We start from the raw sequence: 24,773 nt of genomic DNA, 5'->3' as shown, positions 1-24,773 counted from the left end.
GAACACTCTGATACTCAAACACCTGGACTCCCTGAACTAGCAACAAAAGAGGATCTGGAAAAAACGAAATCAGAAATAATTTCTCAAATAACAGCAGAGATTGTGCCCACAGTGCAGGACATGATTAATAAATCTAGAGGACACAGATAAAAAAAATAGAGGAGCTGAGGAACATGATGGAATACCAACATGGGAAACAAATGGAATCCATAAAACAGATACAAACAGATTTCCAGGAGAATAAAAACTCCATTGAAAGTCTATGCAGCAGAAAGAGCCAATGTGAGGATAGAATTTCAGATGTAGAAGATAGGATTGCAATTAGTGACCAGAAAAAGAAAAGTTGCTTTAAAATTATAAGGGACCATGAGAAATCAATCCAGCAGCTGCTAGACGATGCATAGAAGAATAACATAAGACTGATTGGAGTCAATGAAGAAAGAGGAGAGAGTGCAGATGACATAAAAAAACTCTTCACAGAAGTGATGGCAGAAAACTTCCCGAGCAAGGGAAAAGAACTTGACATACAGATAAGTGAGGCATACAGGACTCCAATGAGCCTTGATCAAAAAAAATCTACACATAGGCATATAATTGTTAAGATTCCAGAAACCCAACAGAAGAATAAAGTTCTACAAGCAGTTAGAGAAAAGAAACAAATCACATACAAAGGAAAGCCCATCAGAATCACAGCAGACTTCTCAACACAAACCCTCAAGGCAAGAAGAGCTTGGAGTGACATATTGCAAGCCCTAAAGGAAAACAGCCTCCAACCCAGACTGATGTACCCTGCAAAACTACCTTTCAAAATTGATGGAGAAATAAGATACTTACTTTCATGACAAAGAGTACCATAGGAACTTCATGAATAGCAAACCAGCACTCCAAAAAATTTTAAACAATATCCTAGGAAAAGACAACAAGGATCACAACCCCAGGAAGCCCAACAGAATGAATCCATTGGGCACAACAAGAAATTAAACGCAAAGGGGGAGAATCCAACAACAAAAAAAGTCATGACAATGATGTCAATACATAGCAGTTATAATGTTAATGGTCTCAATTCACCAATCAAAAGAAACAGACAGGCAGAATGGGTCAAGATGCAAGATTCAACAATACGCTGAATACAAGAAACACAATTCAAAAAGAAACTCATAGACTGAAAGTTAAAGGGTGGAAAACAATACTCTATGCAACAGGAACCCCCCAAAAAGTAGAAGTAGCTATCCTCTTTGCAGATCAAGTGGATTTCAAACCAACACTGATTAAGAGAGACAAAGAAGAACACTACATCCTTGTAAAGGGAACAATCCAAGAGGAAGAGATGACAATCATAAATATATATGCACCAAACACTAGTGCGTGCAACTATATAAAACAAATACTAATGGACATAAAAATCAAATAAGCACTAATACAATAGTAGTGGGGGACCTCAATACCCCAGTGTCACAAATAGATCAACTAGACAAAAAATAAGCAATGAAATACTAGAAGTCAATCAAACTCATGAACAAATGAACTTAACAGATGTTTACAGAATGTTCCACCCCACAAAATCAGAATACATTCTTTATAGATGCACATGTTGTTCTCCAAAATAGACCACATACTCACTCAAAGAACATGTTTAAGCAAGTGCAAAGGAATTGAAGTTATCCCCTGTATATTATCAGACCACAGTGCAATGAAATTGGAGATCAATAGCAAAAGAAACCACAAGAAGCATCTGTACCTTAGACAAAAGACTACTACCTAGAATATATAAAGAACTAAAAAAAAACAGACCCCCCCAAATTCAAAGACCCAATTCAAAAATGGGCATCTGAAATAAACAGACATTTCTCAGACAAAGAAGTAAAAGCATCAAATATATGAAAAAATGTTCAGCATCACTGGTTATTCGAGAGATGCAGATGAAAACAACACTGAGATTCCACCTCACCCCAGAAAGAATGGCTGCTATCAAGAAATCACCCAATAACAAATGCTGGCGGGGCTGTGGGGAGAAAGGAATCCTTCTTCATTGTTGGTGGGAGTGCAGACACTGTGGAAATCAGTATGAAGATACCTCAAAGAACTGGGCTTAGAGGTCCCATTTGATCCAGCTATTCCCCTGCTGGGTATCTTCCCAAAAGAATGAAAAGAATCATACCACAGCGATATATGTGCACTCATGTTTATAGGGGCACAGTTTGTAATTGCTGAAGTTTGGAAACAGCCCAAGTGCCCATCAACTGGAAAATGGATAAAGATGTGGTTTTTTTATAAAATGGAGTACTACTCAGCCATAAAGAATGACAAACTAGAGACATTTATAGCTAAATGGATGCATATTGAGGCCATCCTCTTAAGTGAAATAAATAGGACACATATGTGTAAATACCAAATAGTTTCTCTAGTGTGAGAAACTGAAAGTGTAATTAAGGATTAAAATGATTAAAACGAACAACTGATAATTTGAAATAGGAAGAAAAGGTTCAAAAGGGTAGGGGTGACTGGAAGGGAAGGGAAGAGATCAGAGTTACAGGCTGGAATCTGGAAAGAATCCATATATAGATTGTGTTTAAAACTATAGGAAGAGATGTAGATAGAGACTAGGCTGGAGCTCATCAGTGGGTTGGGAAGGAAGAGTCACTGAGATCACAGGAGAGAAGGGTGTGTTTCCAGAAGAAGCACATACAACTATGTACAGTACACAGTACTTGGTAGTGTGATTAATGACTGTTACTGCTTTAGGTACTTATCATAACATGCTGTGCTTTTCATCCTTTAGAGCATAATCCTACTTATATAAAAGAGTTTACTGTAAAACAGTGTGCTGCTATGCCAGTGGTAGCCTCATGTATCTCGTGTTTCACTGCGTATTTGGATAATATCAAGGGGCCATCACAGATGATTGATGTATACCTTCTCAGTTTGCACTTAGAAGTTGGCACTCTGTGTGGTACTTTGCGATACACGTGGATGAAATTGCCTAATAACATATTTCTCAGATTATATTTCCATCACGTGTCACATGACTGTATTGAAATTTAAATTCTTAAAAATTCTTTTATTGGTACATTTTAGGTATACAACACATTTACATTTCTCTTTGGGAACTTGTACCTCTACATGATGCATCTTGGTTCTTATTTTTTCCCCATTCCTAGCCCACCCTTCCCTATTTACAAAGACTTTATTTCCATTTTTCCCATTTCTCATAATTTTTTCTTTCTTTTCTTTCCTTTCCCCTACCCCTCCCACTACCCCTACCCCTTTGGACCTTTTCTTCCTATTTCGCATTATCAATTATCCATTCTAATCACTGGTACATTTTAGGTATACAATATAATGACATGCATCATTGGAAATTTGAACCTTTACATAATCTCTCTTGGTTCTTATTTTTCACCCTTCCCCTGCCCTCTCTTCAATCCCTCCATCCCTCCCTATTTACAATGACTTTGTTTCCCTTTTTCCATTTTCTCATATTAATTCCATTCCCTTCTTTCCTTTCCCCTACCCCTCCCTCTTCCCCGTCCCCTTTTCTTCCTATTGAAATTTAAATTAAAAAAAAATTTGGTCTATGTGGAGTTTACTAGCTAATTAGATTTTTTTTCAGACCACTATTTGTTCAATATTAGTTTTGAAAATCTTTCTAAAACAAATCACATCCTTTGATGTCTTGTTAATGCTTGAGACGTTTTTTTAAATTATATGGAAAAACGTTTAAGCACTTTTCAGTTTTGCTTTGGTTGAGTTCTATTATATTTGAATATTATTATAGTTTTTTCCCTTGCATTGCTTTTCTTTGAATAATTTTAATTTTTGTATATGTGTGTGTTTAGTGAATAATAAAGTTATACATTAAAAAAAAAGAAACCGGAAGACTTTCATACACATGGAAATTGAACAACACACTTCTGAATAACCAATGGGTCACAGAGGAAATTACAGAAGAAATCAGTTCCTACAATGAAATGACAATGCCAATACAACATATCGGAATCTAGGGGACATAATGAAAGCAGTTTTATGAGGGAAATTCATAGCAATGAATACTCATATTAGGAAAACAGAGTGAGCCCAGTTAAAGAACCTGATCCTGAACCTCAAGCTTCTAGAAAAACAAGAACAGGACAAACCCAAAGCTCATACAAGGGAGGAAATTATAAAGATCAGGGCAGAAACCAATACAATGGAGGCTAAGAGAATGATACAAAAAATCAATGAAGCAAAGAGTTGGTTCTTCGAAAGGATAAACAAAATTGACAAACCCTTAGCCAACCTTACTAGAAAAAGGAAAGGCCCAAATCCATGCAATTAGGAATGAAAAGGGTGAAATTACAACAGTCCCAGCAGAAATCCAGAGGATCATTAATACCTACTTTGAGAACCTATACACCAATAAGGTGGAAAACACAGAAGAAATGGACAGATCCTTACATAGGTATGAATTATCAAAGTTGAATGAAGAAGACCTAAAAATTCTAAGCAACCTAGTATCAACCAATGAAATTGAAAATGTAATTAAAAACTTATCAACTAAGAAAAGCCCAGGTCCTGATGGCTTCACTGCTGAATTCTACAAGACATTTAGAGAGGAACTGCTACCACTACTTTCTTCAATGAAATTGAAAGGGAAGCAATACTTCTGAATTCATTCCTGGAAGCAAGCATCATCTTGATCCCTAAAGCAGAGAAAGACCCAACCGAAAAAGAAAAGTATAGGCCAATCTCACTAATGAGCGTAGATGCAAAAATCTTTAGTAAGAGACTGGCAAATAGAATGCAGAAGATCATCAAGAAGATCATACACCCTGACCAAGTGGGATTCATCCCAGGGATGCAGGGATGGTTCAACACATGCAAATCAATCAATGTAATACACTATATCAATTCAGCCAAGTGGGCCGGGGATTTAGCTCAGTGGTTCAGGCACCTGCTTCGCAAGCGCAAGGACCCGACTTCGATCCCCAGTACAAAAAAAAAAAATAAGAGCCAAGGACAAAAACCATATGATCATCTCAATAGATGCCGAAAAAGCATTTGACAAAATCCAACATGCATTTATGATAAAAACCCTACAAAAAATTGAAATACATGGTCTCTACCTCAATCTGATAAAAGCTATCTATGAAAAACCAATAGTCAATATCATACTAAATGGTCAAAAACTGAAATCCTTCACACTAAAATCAGGAACAAGACAAGGATGTCTAGTATCACCACTCCTGTTCAATATAGTTTTGGAAACATTAGCCATGGCAATTAGACAAGAGAAAGAAATAAAAAGAATAAAGATAGGAAATGAAGTCAAACTGTCATTATTTGCAGATGACATGATACTCTATATAGAAGACCCCAAGAACTCCACCAAAAGTCTTCTAGACTTAATAACCAAATTCAGTAAAGTAGCTGGATACAAGGTCAACACACAAAAATGAACAGCTTTCCTCTACACGAACAACAGACTCATGAGAGAGAAATAGGGCCAATGATTCCTTTCACAATAGCATGCAAAAAACTGAAATACCTAGAATCAACCTAACAAAATGAATCAAAGACCTCTTCTCTGAAAATTACAGCACTCTGAAAAGAGAGATTGAAGATGATATCAGAAAATGGATACACATCCCTTGCTCCTGGGTAGGAAGAATCAACATAGTGAAAATGGCCATACTTCCAAAACTGCTATATAAATTCAATCCAATCCTAATTGAAATCCCAGCAGCATACGTCATGGACCTTGAGAAAACAATTCAAAAATTCATTTGGAGCAAGAAGAGACCTAGAATAGCAAAAGCAATTCTAGGCAACAGAGACATGGCAGGGGATATCACAATCCCCAACTTGAAACTATACTACAAAGCTACTGTGATAAAAACAGCATGATACTGGCAAAAAAACAGACCTGAGGACCAGTGGAACAGATTAGAAGATGCAGAAACAACGCCTGACACACTCAGCCACTTCATCTTCCACAAAGGAGCCAAACACCCTCACTGGAGGAAAGACAGCCTCTTTAATAAATGGTGCTGGAAAAATTGGGTTTCAACTTGCCAAAGATTAAAACTAGACCTATATCCCATGCACTCAACTAAAATCAAAATGGATTAAAGATCTAAATATTAAAACAGAAACGCTGAACCGGCGGGAACAGAGACTAAGTAGAACTCTTGAAGACACTGGTATAGGAAAATATTTTATGAATAAAACCTCAATTGCCCATGAACTAGAACAAACAATCAACAAGTGGGATCTCTTCTTATTAAAAAGCTTCTGCACACCAAGAGAAACCACCAACAGTATGAAGAGACAACCCACAATGTGCAAAAAAATTTTCACCTGCTATTCCTCAAAGGTCTACTATCTAGCATATATAAAGAACTTTAAAAAAATCAGACCTCCCAAATTTAAAGATCCAATCCAAAAATGGGCATCTGAAATGAACAGACATTTCTCACACAAAGAAGTAGAAAGAGCAAATAAACATGAAAAAATGTTCCACATCACTGGTCATTCTAAGAGATGCAAATGAAAACAACACTGAGCTTCCACCTCACCCCAGAAAGAATGGCTGTTATCATGAAATCAAGCAATAACGAAAGCTGGCAGGGCTGTGGGGAAAGAGGAACCCTTCTCCACTGCTGGTGGGAGTGTAGACTGGTGCAACCACTGAAGAAATCAGTATGGAGATACCTCAAAGTACTAGGACTGGAAGTCCCATTTGACCCAGCTGTTCCACTGCTGGGTATCTTCCCCAAAGAATTAAAGGTGATATATGTGCACCCATGTTTATAGCAGCACAGTTTGTAATAGCTAAAACTTGGAAGCAGCCCAATTGCCCATCAACTGGAGACTGGATAAAGAAAATGTTTTTTTAAAAAATAAAATGGAGTACTACTCAGACATAAAAAATGAGAAATTAGTTTCGCCGCCTGCTGCGCAAGCACAAGGACCCAAGTTCGATCCCTGGTACCAAAAAAAAAAAAGAGAGAGAGAAATTAGAGACATTTATAGCTAAATGGATGCACATCGAGGCGATACTCTTAAGTGAAATAATTAGAACACATGTGTAAATACCAAATAGTTTCTCTAGTGTGATAAATTCAAAGTGCAAATAAGGATGAAAAGGGACTAACAGATAATGTGAAATAAGAAGAAAAGGGGCAAAGGGGAAGGGGAAGTTGGAGGGGTAGGGGAAAGGAAAGAAGGGGATGGAATTAATATGTAAAGGTGCAAATTTCCAATGATGAATGTCATTATATTGTATACCTAAAACGTACCAATAAAATTAATTTTAAAAAATGTGGCATTTTCATATTAACTTTAAATTCATTTAATGTTCACATTTCAAATGTTTGCCATACTGACAATAAGAACATTGAAACAATTTGGATTAAGACAAACATTTAAAGTCAGGGGTTCAACTTATCTTTGTACTTGATTTTGATCCTTCCATTTGAGAAACCTCTTTACCCTAGCACAGCAGGGGGCCAGGGGAGTGGAGAAGGGGGGTGGAGAGAAAAAGAAGAAATAAAGAGAAAATGAACAAAACGAGCCTGGAAAACCTAATTCATCCAAGGTAGTAAATATAAAGTACACATTTCTCAACAAGAACCTTGTACTCTCAGAGCAGCTTACAGTACTCTAAAGAATTGGTGTACTCCAACTTGTTGCAATAATATATTTTGGGAGCCAGGGATCTAGCTCAGTGGTTCCACTGCCTGCCTCGCAAGCATAAGGACCTGAGTTTGATCCTCAGTACCAAAAAATAAAAATAAAAAATAAATAATATATTTTGGGAGTGCAGCTCAGTAGGACGGTTCTTGCTTAGTATTTATGAGGGCCTTTGATTCCCAGCATGGCCAAAGGAAAGAAAAGTGCACAAATTTAATTACACTGCAATTTTTAAAAACTTAAGGATAATTTAGAACCATGAAACTAGAACCTGTCAACTTTCTGAAGACTTCCCTAGGAGCTAGTTTATGGAAGATGATATTGAAGCTGGCTCATACAATGTTTAAGGTTCCTTCTAACTCTAAAGAGCTAGGAAAGTTTGAGGATGAGAAAAAATCTTGTGGCACCATCCCACTGCAATTTGTGTATTTTCATTGAGACTTATGTGCAAATTATTTTTCCCAAACAATGGAGAAATTAAGTTATTTCTAGATGAACAAAAACTAAATGAGTTCATTACCACCAGATCTACCCTATTAGAAATGATCTAGTCTTTCACGCTGAAATGAAAGGATGCAAGATGTACCTCTGAAAATAGGAAGTTCTCCTGGGAGGCTAAGGCAGGAGGATTGTAAGTTCAACCCTAGCCAGGGCAACTTAGTAAGACTGTCTCAAAATAAGGGGGGATGTAGCTAAGTGCCAAGGCCCTAGGCTGGATTCCCAGAACTACAAAACAAAACAAACAAACAAAAAAAGAAAATATAAAGTTCTCCAGTAAAAGTAAATATATAAACAAATACGAAACGTATATTAATGTAAATTGGGCTAATAACTCAGTTTTTCATTCTTCTATAGATTTTGAAAGACAAAAGCATGAGTTAATGGTATGTCGATGTGTACACAATATAAGGATATGATTTATAACATTAAATAACAAAGTGAGAAGTGGAGCTGTAAAGGAGTAGATTTTTTATGTGCAAAAAATAAGTTTTATCAGTTTACAAATAGACTATAACTTTTGGATGTTCTACATTATCTCAAGGAAAGCGTAGAGAAAAATGAAAGGAAATGAGATGGAATCAAATGTGTTACCATAAAACAATCAACTAAACATAAGGGAGTACAGTAAGGAAAGAACTGAAAGACAAAGATCTATAGAACATATGGAAAACAATGGTAAAATGGAAATAACAAATCCTTCTCAATCAGTACTTCATACGTAAAACTTTGCAATAAAAAGACATACACTGGCAGAATGGATAAAAACAAAAAGGATACCACTACATGTTGTGTAGAAGAGATCAAATATAAAGTCCCACATAAACTGAAATGGAACATATGGAAAAAGACAGTTCATGCTGATGGTAACTAAGAGAGCAGAGGGACTATACTAGGATTAGACTAAATAGACTTTTAAGCTCACAACTATTATAAGAAACAAGAAGGACATTATATAATGTTAAAAGGGTTGATTTGATAAGATGACATAACGTTTAAAAATTTATATACATCACACACCAGAGCTCCTAAGTATACAAAGCAGAAGTTGACAGAATTAAGGAGAGAAGCAGATGGCTGTACAGTAATGAAGACATAAGTATCTCACTTTCAGGAGTGAACAGAATAATACACAAGAGCTCAATTAAGAAACAGAGGAATTTTACACTGTCAGACCAACTGGTGTAAGATGCAATTTCACTCTGTTTCTTTGATTTTCTGTCCACTGATGAAGGTGTGGTGCTGAAGTGTCCAAGTAATATTGTACTGGAGTCTATGTGTCTCTTTAAATATATTATTTGCTTTATTTACGTGGGTGCTCTAATCCTGGGCAATTCTAATCCTTTAAAATTATTATTTCCTCTTGCAGAATTGACATATTATAATACAATGATCTTTTTATACGATTTTACTGCTTCCAATTTAAAGTATTTTATCTGATATAAACAAGTACGATTATTCCTGCTTTCTTCTGGATTACATTTGCATGGAACATATTATTCCAACCCTTTACCTGAAAGTCTATGCATGTCCTTAGAGGTGAAGTGAGTTTCCTGAAAGTAACATGCAGTTGGATTAAAAAAAAAAAATTATTCAGTTATTCTGTCCTTCTTGTTTGTTTGTGGTACTGGAGACTGTGCCCAGGGCCTTTTCACTGAGCTACATTCTTGGCCTTTTTATTATTTATTTGGTTTTTTGGAGACAGGGCCTTGCTATGTAGTTTAGGGTGGTCTTGAATTCACTATCTAGCCCAGGCTGGCTTTGAACTCGTAGAGATCCTCCTTGCTCAGCCTCTTGAGTGCTGGGATTACAGGTACGCACCACCATGCGTGGAATCAGCCCTTTTTAAATTTTATTTTGAGATAGGGTCTCATTAAGTTAGCCAGGCTAGGCTCAAGTTTGCAATCCTCTTGCCTCATCCTGAGATGGCTGGGATTATGAGTGTGCACCACCATTCCTGCCTTTACTATAGCTACTTTGCAACTTGTTTTCTATTTTTTAATTTTACTGTAGTTTCTCCTCCCAATCTTCCCCGCCTCCAAGTACTGGGGATTGAACCCAGGGCTTTGACACTGAACTACACCCATAGCCCTTTGTAATGTTTTATTTTGAGACAGGATCTTGCTAAGCTGCCCAGGAGGAGCCTGAACTTGTGATCTTCCTGCCTCCACATGCCAGAGTGCTGGCACTACAGGCATATGCCACCATGCCCAGCTAGTTCTTTCCTTTCCTTTTTACTATCTTATAGTCTTCCATTGTGGTTAAGTGATTTATTCTAGTAATGTGGTTTAATCTCTTGCTTATTATTTTTGGCTTGTCTATTATATATTTTTGTTTCATGGTTAGCACGACGCTTACAAAATATATCTTTTCATTACAACAATGTATTAAAAAATGACAGCAACATATTTGGGAAAATAAAAGAAACAAAAAATAGTACAGGCAATAAAAAAATAGATAAAAATTCACTATATCAAAATTAAAAATAAACAACAACCAAATAAGTAACAAATAACAAAATCAAAAATAAAATAACAAGTAACAACAAAAAAATAAATTTACCACCACTCCCCAAAGATTCTTATTCACTGGCTGCTATTAAATGCTGTTTTGTTTTTGTTTTTGTTTTTTTTTGGTTCTGGAGATCGAACTAGGGTCCTTGCGCTTGTGCAGCAGGCGGTGAAACCACTGAGCTAAATCCTGGGCCCCTTAAATGGTCTCTTGAAGAGACCTGCTGACTCAATCAGTTATTCAATATTATGTGTAGAGGCAAGTTTTTGAAAGGTATCAGTGAAAACAAAGGTCCTAGTTCCTCCTGGAGCTTAAATTCTAGTAGTAGGAGACATCAGATTAAAAAGAGGAATTTATACAGTCTCCTGGAAAGTAATATGTTATAATGAAAGAAGACACAATAGAAGCTTGGAGTGGTGGTGCATGCCTACAATTAGAGCTATAGGGAGGCTGAGGATTATTCGTTCAAGGCCAGTTGGGGAAACGTGGCAAGACTCTGCCTCAAAATAAAATAAAAGCAGTAAGAGATGTGGCTCAGTGATAGAGCACCCTTGGGTTTAATTCCCAATGCCACCCAAAACAAGACAAAAGAGAAGCATAAGCAATAAAGAATGGTAATGAGGGAGTGCTAGGCTGGGTAGTGGCTCTCGTAAATGTTAGTAGGTGGCTGGAATAAGCTTCATTGAGAAGATAACATCTGAGCCAAGATTTGTTAGAGGTAACAGAGATCACTGTGTGGATAGTTTGATGAAGAGCAAGAAGACCCATGTGGCTGAGGCACAGTGAGCAAAGGGCTTAATGATTCAACATTATTATATTAATAGGCCACTGTAAAGCTTTTATTAAATATAATGCGAAGGGAGAGCCAGTAAAAGAAGCAGGGATGGTACTGGGGTACAGCTCAGTAATAAAGTGCTTGCCCAGCATGCACAAGGCCCTGGGTTCAATCCCCGGTACTACCCCCCCCCCCACACATACAAAACAACCCCCCCCACACACAAAACAACAACCCCCCCCATCAAAAAACCCCAAACAAACAAAAACCCCAAGGATGATTCTAAAGGTTTTAAATCTGGAAAATATTAAAGATGAAGGTGGCTAAACACAGCGGTCCACAGCTGTAATCCCAGAACTCTGGCTGAGGCAGAAAGTTCCAAGTTCCAGTGCAGCCTAGGTAATTTAGCGATTTGGCAAGACTCTGTCTCAAAAACAAAATCAAACAAATAGAAAAAAGTCTGGGTTTAATCCTTAGTACTATACACATAAGCACACAAAAAAGATGCCATGAACAAAGATGAAGAAGGTTCCAAGAAAAACAGGTTTGTGAAGGAAGATTAGGTATCTGGTATTAGACACATCTATCAGATATTGAAGTAGAAATGCAAACCAGTGGTTGGATATATAAGTTTGGGGCTTAGGAAAGAGATGTAGCTAGTGGCATAAATCAGCATACTGAAGTCACGAAACCAAGTAAGTTTCCCAAGGGAGAACAAATGGAGAAGAAAGGTCAGGGACTAAGACCTATGATAACACAACATTAAGATATTGGGAAAAGAGGAAAACACAGCAAAGGAGACTAAGAATGACCAGGAAGGCAGGTGGAAAACCACAGACTTCATTGGAGTGCGGGTCCACCTACTACTACTTCTTTAACTCCGTGAAAAGCATTTTCTTTCCATACCTTGATTTCCTTTATCTTTACAATAAACAATATTAACATCTACCCACCAGCTTGAACCACTGGTGGTACACACGACTGTCCCATCGGCAGCTTGTACCAAGTGGTACTGTCGTGCATGGGACAGTCATGCACAAACCAAGCTGCCTAGCAGCAAGACATACGAATTATGGCCCCATTGTGAACATGTCAATTAGTATCTCATGTAGTTATTTTGAGGATGAGACTAAGTATAGGAAGATGCTTGAGTGTTGGAACTCTGCATATGCTCATTCACAATAGCAAATCTCCCAGGACCCTCCTGGACTTCAATCATTTATTCTATCATTTTACAGGAAGTGAACTGGGAAGTGGAATTTAAAGGGAAGACCAACAAAGACATCAGCAATTAGCAACCTTGTACACTAAAACTGAAAACTACCACCTCAGCCTTAACCTAATGTAACTATTTCTGCATCTATAAACTAGCTCTTAATCAAAATGTCTATTTATCCTTGAACACGCTATTTCTTGCCTCTACTCCTTGTTCAGGTTGCTCTGTTAGTGTCACATAATCTCTCTTTCCAAACTGCTTGGTACAATCCTAGCCCATTCTTTCAAGGTGCACTACAAAAGTTGTGTTTGGCTTTGAAGTCACTTAACAACTTAGCAATAATGGATCTCTCCTTCCTAAATCTTGCAGTTTTAATTAATTCTTGTGGCACTTAGCACTTTCTTAGTGTGGGCAATTGAAAGTTAATTATAAATGTATTAACCTTTTTTTCTCTTAGGTCATCTTTTCTAGTCATTATCTCTAGCAATATAGTAATTCATCAGTTTAATAATGAGGATATGAAAAACATTTTTAAAAAGGCAATTTAACCATAGTTACTACAAGTATTTTGGAATTCTCACCTGTTTAAATCAAAACCCAGAATTACATTAAATCTTGTTTTCTACATGTCTGCTTTTTTTTTTGGTACCGGGGATCAAACTCGGGACTTTGCGCTTGCGCGGCAGGCACTGGAACCACTGAGGTAAATCCCCAGCCCCATGTCTGTTTTTGCATTCCTCACTCTTGCTACTCATGTTGGGACTTAATTTCCAAACTGAAAACAAGTAATACACTGTGCTAAATCTTATCAATTAGGGAATTTCTACTAATCTTTCTATGCTTGTAATTCTTTTTTTTTTGTATTAAATTCTTTTATTGGTACATTGTAGGTATACAACACAATTACATTTCTCACTGGGAATTGTACCTTTACATGATGCATCTTGGTTCTTATTTTTTCCCCATTCCTAGCCCTCCCTTCATGCCCTCCACTCTTCCCTATTTATAAAGACTTTATTTCCATTTTTTCCATTTCTCATCATTTTTTCCTTTCCCTTCTTTCCTTTCCCCTGCCTCTCCCACTACCCCTACCCCTTTAGACCTTTTCTTCCTATTTTACATTATCGATTATTCATTCTAATCATTGGTACATTTTAGGTATACAACATAATGACATTCATCATTGGAAATTTGCACCTTTACAGTCTCTCTTGGTTCTTATTTTTCACCATTGCCCAGCCCTCCCTTCCACCCCTCCAGTCCTCTCTATTTACAAAGATTTTGTTCCTATTTTTCCATTTTCTCATATTAATCCCATTCCCTTCTATCCTTTCCCCTACCCCTCCCACTTCCTTCCCCTTTGCCCCTTTTCTTCCTATTTCACATTACCTATTATACATTTAGTCCTTATTTACACTTTCAGTTTCTCACACCAGAGAAACTATTCGGTATTTACACGTGTGTCCTATTTATTTCACTTAAGAGTATTCCCTCAATGTGCATCCACTTAGCTATAAATGTCTCTAATTTCTCATTTTTTATGGCTGAGTAGTACTCCATTTTATTAAAAAACCACATTTTCTTTATCCAGTCTCCAGTTGATGGGCATTTGGGCTGTTTCCAAGATTTAGCTATTACAAACTGCACTGCTATGAACATGGGCACACATTATCACTGTGGTGTCATTCTTTTAATTCTTTGGGGAAGATCCCCAGCAGTGGAATAGCGGGGTCAAATGGGACTTCCAGTCCTAGTACTTTGAGGTATCTCCATACTGATTTCCACAGTGCTTGCACCAGTCTACACTCCCACCAGCAGTGGAGCAGGGTTCCTCTTTCCCCACAGCCCTGCCAGCATTTGTTATTGGTTGATTTCATGATAGCAGCCATTCTTTCTGGAGTGAAGTGGAATCTCAGCGTTGTTTTCATTTGCATCTCTCAAATGATCAGTGATGTTGAGCATTTTTTCATGTATTTATTCGCTATTTCTACTTCTTTGTGTGAGAAATGTCTGTTCATTTCAGATGCCCATTTTTGGATTGGGTCTTTAAATTTGGGAGGTCTGATCTTTTTAAGTTCTTTATAGATTCGAGATAGTAGACCTTTGTCTGAGGAAGAGCAGGTGAAGATTTTTTCCCACATTGTGGGTTGTCTCTTCACACTGCTGGTGGTTTCTCTTGCTGTGCAGAAGCTTTTTAATAAGAAGAGATCCCACTTGTTGATTGTTTGTGCTAGTTCACGGGCAACTGAGGTTTTGTTCATAAAATCTTTTCCTGCACCAATGTCTTCAAGGGTTCTACCTAAACTCTGTTCCAACTGGTTCAGAGTTTCTATTTTAATATTTAGATCTTTAATCCATTTTGATTTTAGTTTAGTGCATGGTGAGAGATATAGGTCTAGTTTTAATCTTTGGCAAGTTGAAGCCCAGTTTTTCCAGCACCATTTATTAAAGAGGCTATGGTTGTAATTCTTAATTTGTCACAACCAGCAATCTGGAAAAATAAAGCATCTTACTTTCAGCATGATATTCAAGAATTCACATGTTTGAGTTTAGTTTCTTCTAACTGTCCACTCTCCAACTACTAGCTGCCTGTTTATCTGTTTTATTTTTAAATAAAAAGTGGGAGAGAAGCAGAGTTACCTAGCTGAAAAAAAAAAACTTTTAGGCTCCCAACAGACCTAAATCTGAATCTAGTAAACTGGTTTACCTGGTTTGCATCTAGTAAGCTGTATAATCTTGATCAAGTAACTTGATTATCTGGTCTGCATTTCCTGATGTTTAAAATAGGAATATTACTTAAACGATTTTAAGAATAAATGAAAAATCAGATACTACAGAGAAAAAAACTGGATGCTAAAATAACACTGAGAATTTCTTTTAACTTAGGCCCAGATCCCTGATAGTGAATGTTGACTTTGAAGCTGCCAAACAACACTACCTTTCATAAAGCAAAAAATTCTTTTTGGTTTTACAGATACTGGATACAGTATATATTCTAGAAAGATCTTGAACATGAGTAACAAATGAGAAAATGAATACTAAAAGTAGAAAGTGATACACACTTTGAATGATTATGCAATAATTTTAAAGGTATAATTAACAGGGCAAAAATATATGAAGAAAAAAGCTTAAAGAAAAGGAAAATGATTAACAATCAATAAAAATGGTAACATTACCTGAATCACTTGCTGCAGTAACAACGGTTCCACCAGGAGCAAAAGGATCATTGTGCTTCAATGTTTCTACCTAAACAAGTTACACAAATCCATGACCGAGAGAGGCAACATTTCATAGGTGGAATATCACTGTCACTCAAGAAAATATTCTTTATGAATTCTAAATTAAGGAACACAAACATTAGGGACAAATATTTTATCCTACGAACTTGCAGTCTTATTAAATGGAAATGATAAATATTATTTTTAAATCTTTTAAAATTGTGAAATATAACACTCATTCCAAAGGGTGCATAACATATGTATAGTTTAACAAATGTCATGTGAAAACCTAGGCAATTATCTCCCACAACACTGCCAATACCCAGAGGCTTCATGTGGCCCTCTGCAGGCATAATGTCATCTCTCTGCACAGGTTACTATTTCCCTCACCCTGGTGGTATTGATTTTTTTTTTCTTCATAATATTCCTATTTATATAGATGCATGGTATTTTAACTTTTACTCTGAAATAATTAAGACTTAGAGAAGAGTTGCAAAGATAGGACAGAGTTCCCATACACAATTCAACCAGTTTTCTTTACTGTTAATATCTCATATAATCATGGTACAGCTATGAAAACTAGAGAATTAACACTAGCACAAAACTATAAACTACAAACTTTATTTGAAATTCATCAGTTTTTCCAATACCTTTTTTCTATTCCATGGTTTCAGGTTTCACTTAGGATACACACTATTTTATTTTTTATGTTTTTCTTACTTTTTAGTACATGCTTGCAGTATGTAATGTTTACACTCATCTTAGGGAGAAGGCACAAGTCTTAATTCTTTGTATTTTCCTTCCTTCCTCTTCCTCCTCCCTCCCTCTATACCTCCTTCTTGCATTTTCATTGCTTTTTTCTAGTTTGTGTTTGCAATACCCAATGATTACATTCATTGTGGGTAGTTGGTCAGAATATATCTCAATTCTTTCCATGTCTCCCTCCCCACCTCTTGGTCCCCTGCCCATTTGCAAAAGATCTACCTGTTTCCTTTTATCTGTCTTTTATTTTGTTCTATATTTTATTCATACTTTGGATTTCTCATGAGAGAAACTATATGGTATTTAAGCTTATGAGCCTGGTTTATTTCACTTAAGTTGAATCTATTTCTACAAATTACTCAAATTTATCCTTCTTTATAGCCAAGTAGTATTCCATTACATATAAATATCACATTTTGTTTATCCATTTGTCTATTGACAAGATTTAGCTATTATAAATTGAGCTTCTATAAACACTGGTATGCATGTATTGTTGTAATATATATGTCTTTATTTTTCTTCCTTTCAACAGGGTCTCACTATGTAGTTCAGGCTGGCCTTGAACTCATTATGTAGCCCAGGCTGGCCTTGAACTTGCTGTGATCTTCCTGTCTCAGCCTCCCAAGTGCTGGGATTACAGGCGTGCACCACCATGCTCAGAAATATGATGTCTTTAACTCTTTTGGAAAGATGCCTACAAGAGGAATAGCTGGGTTGAATGGAATTTCTACTTTTAATTTTTTGAGGACTCTCCATACTGATTTCCATAATAGTTGTACTAGTATACATTCCCTCTAGCAATGTACCAGGGTTCCTTTTATACCGCAGCCTTGCCAGCCTTTGTTATTATAGTGGTGGCTCAGTTCACAAACTTAATTCATTTTACAATTCTAGGGAAGATGACCGCAGTCATGTTCATCATCCACTGTGGAGTTCAAGAATGGAAGCAAAATTTTGCTGAATGCTTCTGTTTGTAAACCAAACTGTTCGCGAACAGAAGCGTTCATGAACCAAGTATTACTGTATTTGATTTTTTGATGATATCCATTCTTTCTGGGGTAAGATGGAATTTCAGTGTTGTTTTAATTTGCATTTCTCTAATGACCAGAGAAGTTGCATATTTCATTTATTGGTTGGTTGTATTTCTTCTGAGATATGTCTATTCATTTCAGGTGTCCATTTTTTGATTGGTTCTTTTTTTGCTGGGGATCTAACATTTTTGAGTGTTTTATATATTCTAGTATTAATCCTCTGTCCAAGATGTTGATAGCAAAATTTTTTCCCCAGTGTGCAGCTTGTCTCTTTACTCTGGTTCATTGTTTCCTTTGCTGTGCAAAACCTTTTTAATTTGATATAGCCCCAATTTTTGATTCTTGTTGTTATTTCTTGTGCAAGTAGAGTTCTGTTCACAAAGTCTTTGCCTATACCTATAGCTTCAAGAATTTTACTTTCCAACAGGTTGTTTTTGTTTTCCTATTTAGATCTTTGATCCATTTGATTTTAGTTTAGTACATGGTGAGAGATATGGATCTAGCTTCAATCTTCTATGCATGTGGATAGCTAGTTTTCCCAGCACCATTTGCTAAAGAGGCGGTCTTTCCTCCAGTGAGGATCTTTGGTCTCTTTGTCAAAGATCAGGTGGCTCTGTGAGGGTGCACATTATTTTAATTCTTAATTTTTCTAGTACCTAATTTTCATACAATGCTGTTTCATTTTCTAATTGTCTTAAACAATTCTAGTATTTTTTCTTTTAGAGGAAATACAAAGAGAGAGAGACAGACATGCAAAGAGCAGGCAAGTGTAGGTAAACATTTTACCTGAGCCAGAGATTCCTGCTACTGAATTGTCGTCCTACTTTATACTTCAGATTTTAATCATAGTCAAACCAATTATATATTTAGGAAGATAAATTAATTTTTTTCTCCTGACACCAGGCTCTTAAGAAGCCACTAAAAAGCCATGCAGGAAGTTAAGTGATGAATGTGAAAGTGTTTTCAAACATGTATATCCAACTCTCATCATGGCTACCAATGACACCTGTATTTCAGGTTCTATTTCCAACCATCAAGAAGTTGGGTACTACAAAGGATATTGCCAGAGCTCAATTTATAAATTCCAAGTAAAACAAATCTAACTCAATAGAAGGGTAAAGCTAGCTACAGCTTATATTCTTTATAAAAGAGAAACCATTAAAACTACTAATAGAAAAATAAATACTGTACTAATGAAATTTTTAGAAATGAAATGATGGTACTTATTTTAACTGATACCAATGTTATTCTTATAAAACTAGCACTCTAGCTTAATTATTTCTGCCAAATAATAATTCAATAAGTAGAAAAATTATCTATATAGTGAGGTGGCCTTCCATGTTTCCTAATATCACAGTCAAAATACTGGGTTGAGAAACTGTCACTGACATAAATTGCTCCCAACTGTCACTGCTGCTTCTCTTGATTTTGAAGGAAGGAAAAACATGTCTTATTTTCAGCAACAGCCTGCAGATTTGATTTCCCACACAAAGAAAAAATAAATGCCTATATGGTTATCAGTTTTAATTTCTGTTCCTTTACCATACACTGTGCAACCACCCAAATGGGCCACTGGGATAGCAAGAGGAACAAGACAGAGTGTGCATTCCATGAAAGAATAAGTGGCCATAAAACTTTGTTATGTTCAGTTTGATAATCAGGCAATTTAGCATGCAAAAGTAGTTTTCATAACTAAGATTCAAGTGGTCAAATTTTATAGAATTAACGCTCCAAAATCCTCCTACAAGGTCATCTAATTTATCACGAAAAATCTCTCCTACATCGGCAGTGAACACCCTCACAAGGGGGCCGGTATCACTTAGCACCTGTACAATTTATATACTAGCAGGAAATGGCCACGTTTTTCATTTGTTTGTTTTTGTCCTGTTAAAATTATGCCCTCGAGAGAGCAGAGGCTAAACTTTGAAGGAACTGTAAAGACTTTGGGGAGAGAATCACACCTGGACAGAATTAGCATTATTAACTTAAATTCTCTCAACTTCATTTACTTTATCTTAAAAATGGGAATAACATAAACCTTATAGGATTATTGTATAAATTAAATGAAGCATACACAAAAAGAGCTCAGCACCATCCATGAACACAGAAGAGATCAAACAAAATTGTAGCTACTGGTAATAATATTACCAATTTGGGTTTTTGTTTTGTTTTTAATGGAGAGATGACAGAAAGAATATTCTTTTTGTTGTTGTTGTTTTGGGTTTTTTTGGTACTGGGGATCGAACTCAGGACCTTGCACTTGCGAGGCAGGCAGTGGAACCACTGAGCTAAAACCCTGGCCCTATTATTTCTTTTGAAAACAGGAGAAAAAAAGAAAAAGTGGAACAAATGATAGAAAAATTTCAGCGGGAAAAGATCAGGAGGAATTTGTTATTTTTAAATTAGGAAGAGCTGATTTGGCTTTCTTGTTTTTTTAATGATCAGAATGGAGAATGAGAGGGTAGAATAAGGTAAGAGGACAATTCAGATTGTAGTCAATTTTAGAATTTGGCAAGAGTCCACACTGCAAACTAAGTATGTAGGAAAACAAAGTATCTAGTAGCCTGTGGAAACCACAAATATTTAGTTATAGAGATAGCTATCCAGTTTTACATCAGTGGAAAATACCAGTTGTTGGCCAAGTAGATCTTTACTGAATATAGTAAGGAAATAATTTAAGGATACCAAAAAGAATTAATTTATCTTTAAAGGAAAGATTCTTAATCTAAGAATATTAAAAGACAAAATATTTTATTTCAAATGTCTGCCAATTGACTGTGTCCTTTTACTTATAGACATGAAACTACTACCTCAAAAACGATAACTCCTAAACCATTCATAACTATGAAAACTGAGTGATGGATACATGGAGGTTTGTTAAAATATTTTATTACATTACTCTATTTGAAGTATTTTCAAATACCTGTAATACAAAATTTTATTCTTAAAGCTTCCAGATTAACAAAGCACGTCGTTGTATGACCTTGGGAATGTTAATATTTTTGACTCCTGATATCCTGAGTTTTAAAATAAAGATATCAACACCTACCTTGGAAAGCTAATGTGAAGACTAGAAACAATAAATGTAAAGTACACAGAAGGAGCAGAATCACAGTATGTGGTTTACTGAATAGCAATCGTTGTAGGTATTATATGCAGTACTGAAGAGAACCTGACATTTAGTGATAATCTGTACTTCTTTACAAGAGTAACATTCCAGATATGTCTAAAAATAACACAAATGATTTTAATTTTCTAAAACATCAATGCTGTTTCTTTTAAAGTCATTTTCATTCTTTTAATAATGTAGAAAATATTTCTGAAAACTTTACTTAAGACTGGCTTAAGGATTTCCAATTAGTTTCTTTGTAATATCCCCAGTGGGATATAAATTTGATCCCTTGAAGGATGGATTTCATTTTTGGACACGGTAAGTCATTCTAGTCAATTCCAGTGGGTGATCAAACCATGAAATACCAGCCTGCAACAAAACCTAGATGGGTTGTGATGACAGACGGCCTATTAGAAATAATGTAAAGGAGGATTCTTTCATCACTGTGTATTTCAAGAAAATTCACTTAGGCCACTTGTTATCCATTCTACTTAACAGTTTCTATCTTCCTACTTACCAATGCATTATTGCTGTTGCTGGGTGCACTGAAAGGGTCAGTACCCGAAGTGGCAAAAAGGTCAGTAGAGGATTGCTTGAAGAAACAGTCAGATGCAAAAGGATCTGAACCTTTGAAAGGATCACCACCAAATGGGTCTAAGAAAATAAGGTACAAATGTAAGAGACTAAAAAATTATTACATTAAATTGCTTATCACTCAAAGGCATCATCATTGCCTTAATTAAAAGGCATTTTAAATCCACAGAATCTTTTTATTTCACAGATTCCTCTGTAATTTTGATAAAAGATATACAACCTTTCACTTACTAAACTCATTTTTTTAATTAGCATGTAACTTCAAGGGATCTACATCCCTGGGGATTAAACCCAGGGCCTGGTACATGCTATGCAAGCTCTCTACCACTGAACCACACCCTCAGCCCCAAGGATTCAATTTTAAGTCCCCTTATTCTATTGTACCATAAGTAAAGACAACAACAAAAATTTTCTCTATCTGACTTCAAGGCTAACAGCCAGAACTTTGGAACAAGTTTGGGAAGCAAAATTAAACAGTACACAAGATCTGCTTTATTCTAATAAAAAATCCCAGAAAAAAAAATCTTTAAAAGCCTAGCATTTGGGCCGGGGATGTAGCTCAGTGACACAGTGCCTGCCTGGCAAGCATGAGGTCCTGAGTTCGATCCCCAGTACCAAAAAAAAAAAAAAGCCCAGCATTTAACAATTCTTCAAGATGTTTCCTTTTCCTTCACTTGTGCAGGGCAGGGGATGTAGCTCAGCGGTTTCACTGCCTGCTGCGCAAGCGCAAGGACCCAAGTTCGATCCCCGGTACCAAAAAAAAAAAAAAAATGCAATGACTTGTGCAGACTATAATCTTAGGAAAATAAAATGAGGTTCTAAGTCTGTAGTAATACATAGATTATGCTCACCTGTTAGCTAATAAGGAGAAATTAGAATCAGCATTACTGAAAGCAGTATTACTTTTTATAAAAGTAATGCTGGGGCTGGGGTTCAGCTCAGTGATACAGTGCTTTTTGTTTGTGAGACAAGGTCTCTATATATTTGTGATTCTCCTGCCTCAGTCTCCCAAGTAGCTGAGTGGTAGACCATTTCTCTAGGATGCATGAAGCCCTGGGTTTGATCCCCAGCACCAACACAACAACAAAAAAGTAAAGCTAACAGTTTATTATGTGAATTCACAAGAATCTGCCACCCTTTTTTAAACCGCCAGGCTAATATAGCATCATACTATGGTTTTACAGCAGTTTCAAAACTAAAAAGGAAACCCACTTCCTATAACTTCCCAACTTGTGATATCTCACTCCTAACTACCACATATGCACGATCAAATTAAAGCCAAGATGGAAAATCAATAAAATACTGACCAATTTTCCCAAAAGGATCATCTTTGAAAGGATCACCTGTGGAAGGCAAAAATCAAAATAAAAATATTTACTATTATGGCACCATTACTTAAAAGGTAACTTTAAAACAAAATCAAAACAGGGCCGGAGATTTAGCTCAGTGGTTTCACTGCCTGCTGCTCAAGCGCAAGGACCCAAGTTCCATCCCCGGTACCAAAAAAAAATCAAAACAAATTTTCTCTGAGGCAGGAGGGTTGCTGTGAGTTTGAGTCCAGCCTGGGCTACAGAGCAAGAACCTGTCTCAAAGAACAAACAAACAAATAAACAATAAAACAAATGTTCTAAAGTTAGTTTCAGTAACTCTACCTCAAAACAAAATTATGAATGTGACCCACTAACTCAGGATATTTAAAATAATAAAGAATAAAGGCTGAACTCAACACACTTCATAAAAGAGGCAAATTTGAAATATAACCAACTACACTTGCCTTGATAACAAATGAAGGTTACAAAGAGAGGGGAAGACAGGCACAACAGCAAAAATTGTACTTAAAAAATGTCTACTCTTTACAAGAGTACTGAGTTGGTATTACTACAACCACTTCACAGAAATGAAGATACTGAGTTACACTGAAGCAAAATAAAAAACAACATAAATCTGAAGAGTCCAGACATAAATGATTATATTTATGGTCATTTGATTTTTTTTTTTGTCATTTGATTTTTGACAAGAGTACAAAGAATACATAACAGGAAGAGTACAGTCTTTTAAACAAATGTTGTTTTCAAACAATGGGTTTTTCAACAGGATTCCTAACACATCATACACAAAAGTTAACTAAGGATCTAAATGTAACAGCTAAAACTATAAAACTTAGAAGAAAGTCAGGAGTCAATCTGTGTGACTTTGAATTAAGCAATGGTTTCTTAGATATGATACCAAAAGCACAAATAATGGAAGAAAAAAAACTAGAAAAATTAAACTTAACCAAAATTAAATACTTTGTACTTGACAGCACAACATCAAGAACACAGAACATGACGGAAATATCTACAAATCATATATTTGATAGATGAATTATATTTGGAATACACAGTTTTTGTATGTCAACAAAGAGACAAGCCACCCAATTATAAAGAGGGCATGACAATCTAATGTTTAACATTGCGTATGTTTTTTCTGGGATATGTTTTCATTTCTCCTGAATATAAGATCACACAGTAACTCTACGTTTAATTGGTGGAGGAACTGTCATAGACTGTTTTCCAAAGAGACTGTATCATTTTACATGCCTACCAGAAGTCTACAGAGATTGCAATTTCTATACAGCCTTGCCAATACTTGTTATTACCTAACCTTTTGCTTACAGCCATCCTAGTAGGTATGAAATGGTATCTCATTGTGGGTCTGAATATGTGCTCGTTGGTAATTTGTATATTTACCTTAGAGAAATGTTTAAATCATTTTGCCTATTTTAAATTACTAAATGTCCATGGTTAGGTGTTAAGAGCAAAGTGGCTTACTGTTATTAAGTATGATATTTCCTTACAGGATGATAAAAACTGTTTCCAAATTAGATTGTGGTGATTATAAAACCATGAATATACTGAAACTATTAAATTGTATATTTTATCAGTATCATCATCATCATCATTTGCAGTGTATCCAATATCTAATAATGGTCTATAACAGTGGTGGCAAACCTATGGCACATGTGCTGTTTTTAAGACAAAAGGTGTTAATGTGTGAGTTGTTTTTTCTAAACTAAAACCTCAGTATTCAGATTTAATTGCAGTGTTGGCACTTCAAGATAAAAGTGGGTTTTGAGTTGCAGATTGGGCACTCATCTCTGAAAGGTTCGCTATCTCTGGTCTATAACATCTCTTTCCTTTGGTCCCTATTCTTTTTGGGGGGGGGCGGTTCCGGGGATTGAACTCCGGACCTTGCGCTTGTGAGGCAGGCACCAGAACCACTGAGCTAAATCTCCGGCCCTGGTCCCTATTTTCATGGAGAAGCATACTGTTCATCAGAGGCTCTTAAGCTACAATCAAAAGTTTAGTCCTAGGATTTAGTTGCCTGTGGAGGATAAATACTAGCA

At 36.2% G+C, this 24,773-nt stretch overlaps 1 protein-coding gene across 8 annotated transcripts in view; it reads right to left on the bottom strand.

The window, feature by feature from the left end:
- Nucleotides 1-24,773, bottom strand: part of Eps15 (epidermal growth factor receptor pathway substrate 15) — a 156,326-nt gene that overhangs the window by 15,300 nt on the left and 116,253 nt on the right. For 7 of the 8 annotated variants that reach the window (XM_087214734.1, XM_021247931.2, XM_087214733.1 and 4 more), the window contains 3 exons: nucleotides 22,696-22,731; nucleotides 21,312-21,448; nucleotides 15,848-15,917 (listed from right to left, as the gene is read on the bottom strand). In XM_087214734.1, coding sequence (XP_087070860.1) covers nucleotides 15,848-15,917; nucleotides 21,312-21,448; nucleotides 22,696-22,731 — 243 coding nt within the window. Of the gene's footprint in view, nucleotides 1-7,143; nucleotides 7,472-15,847; nucleotides 15,918-21,311; nucleotides 21,449-22,695; nucleotides 22,732-24,773 lie in introns of those variants that run through there. The other variant, XM_021247937.2, reaches the window with a different exon arrangement.

This window comes from Heterocephalus glaber, unplaced genomic scaffold (genome assembly GCF_053883595.1).
Source record: "Heterocephalus glaber isolate CG9 unplaced genomic scaffold, H.glaber_assembly_v1.0 deba00001451, whole genome shotgun sequence".
Classification (NCBI taxonomy): domain Eukaryota; kingdom Metazoa; phylum Chordata; class Mammalia; order Rodentia; family Bathyergidae; genus Heterocephalus; species Heterocephalus glaber.
Note: the sequence above shows the minus strand (reverse complement) of the source record. Positions and strands in the feature narration are given on the sequence as shown.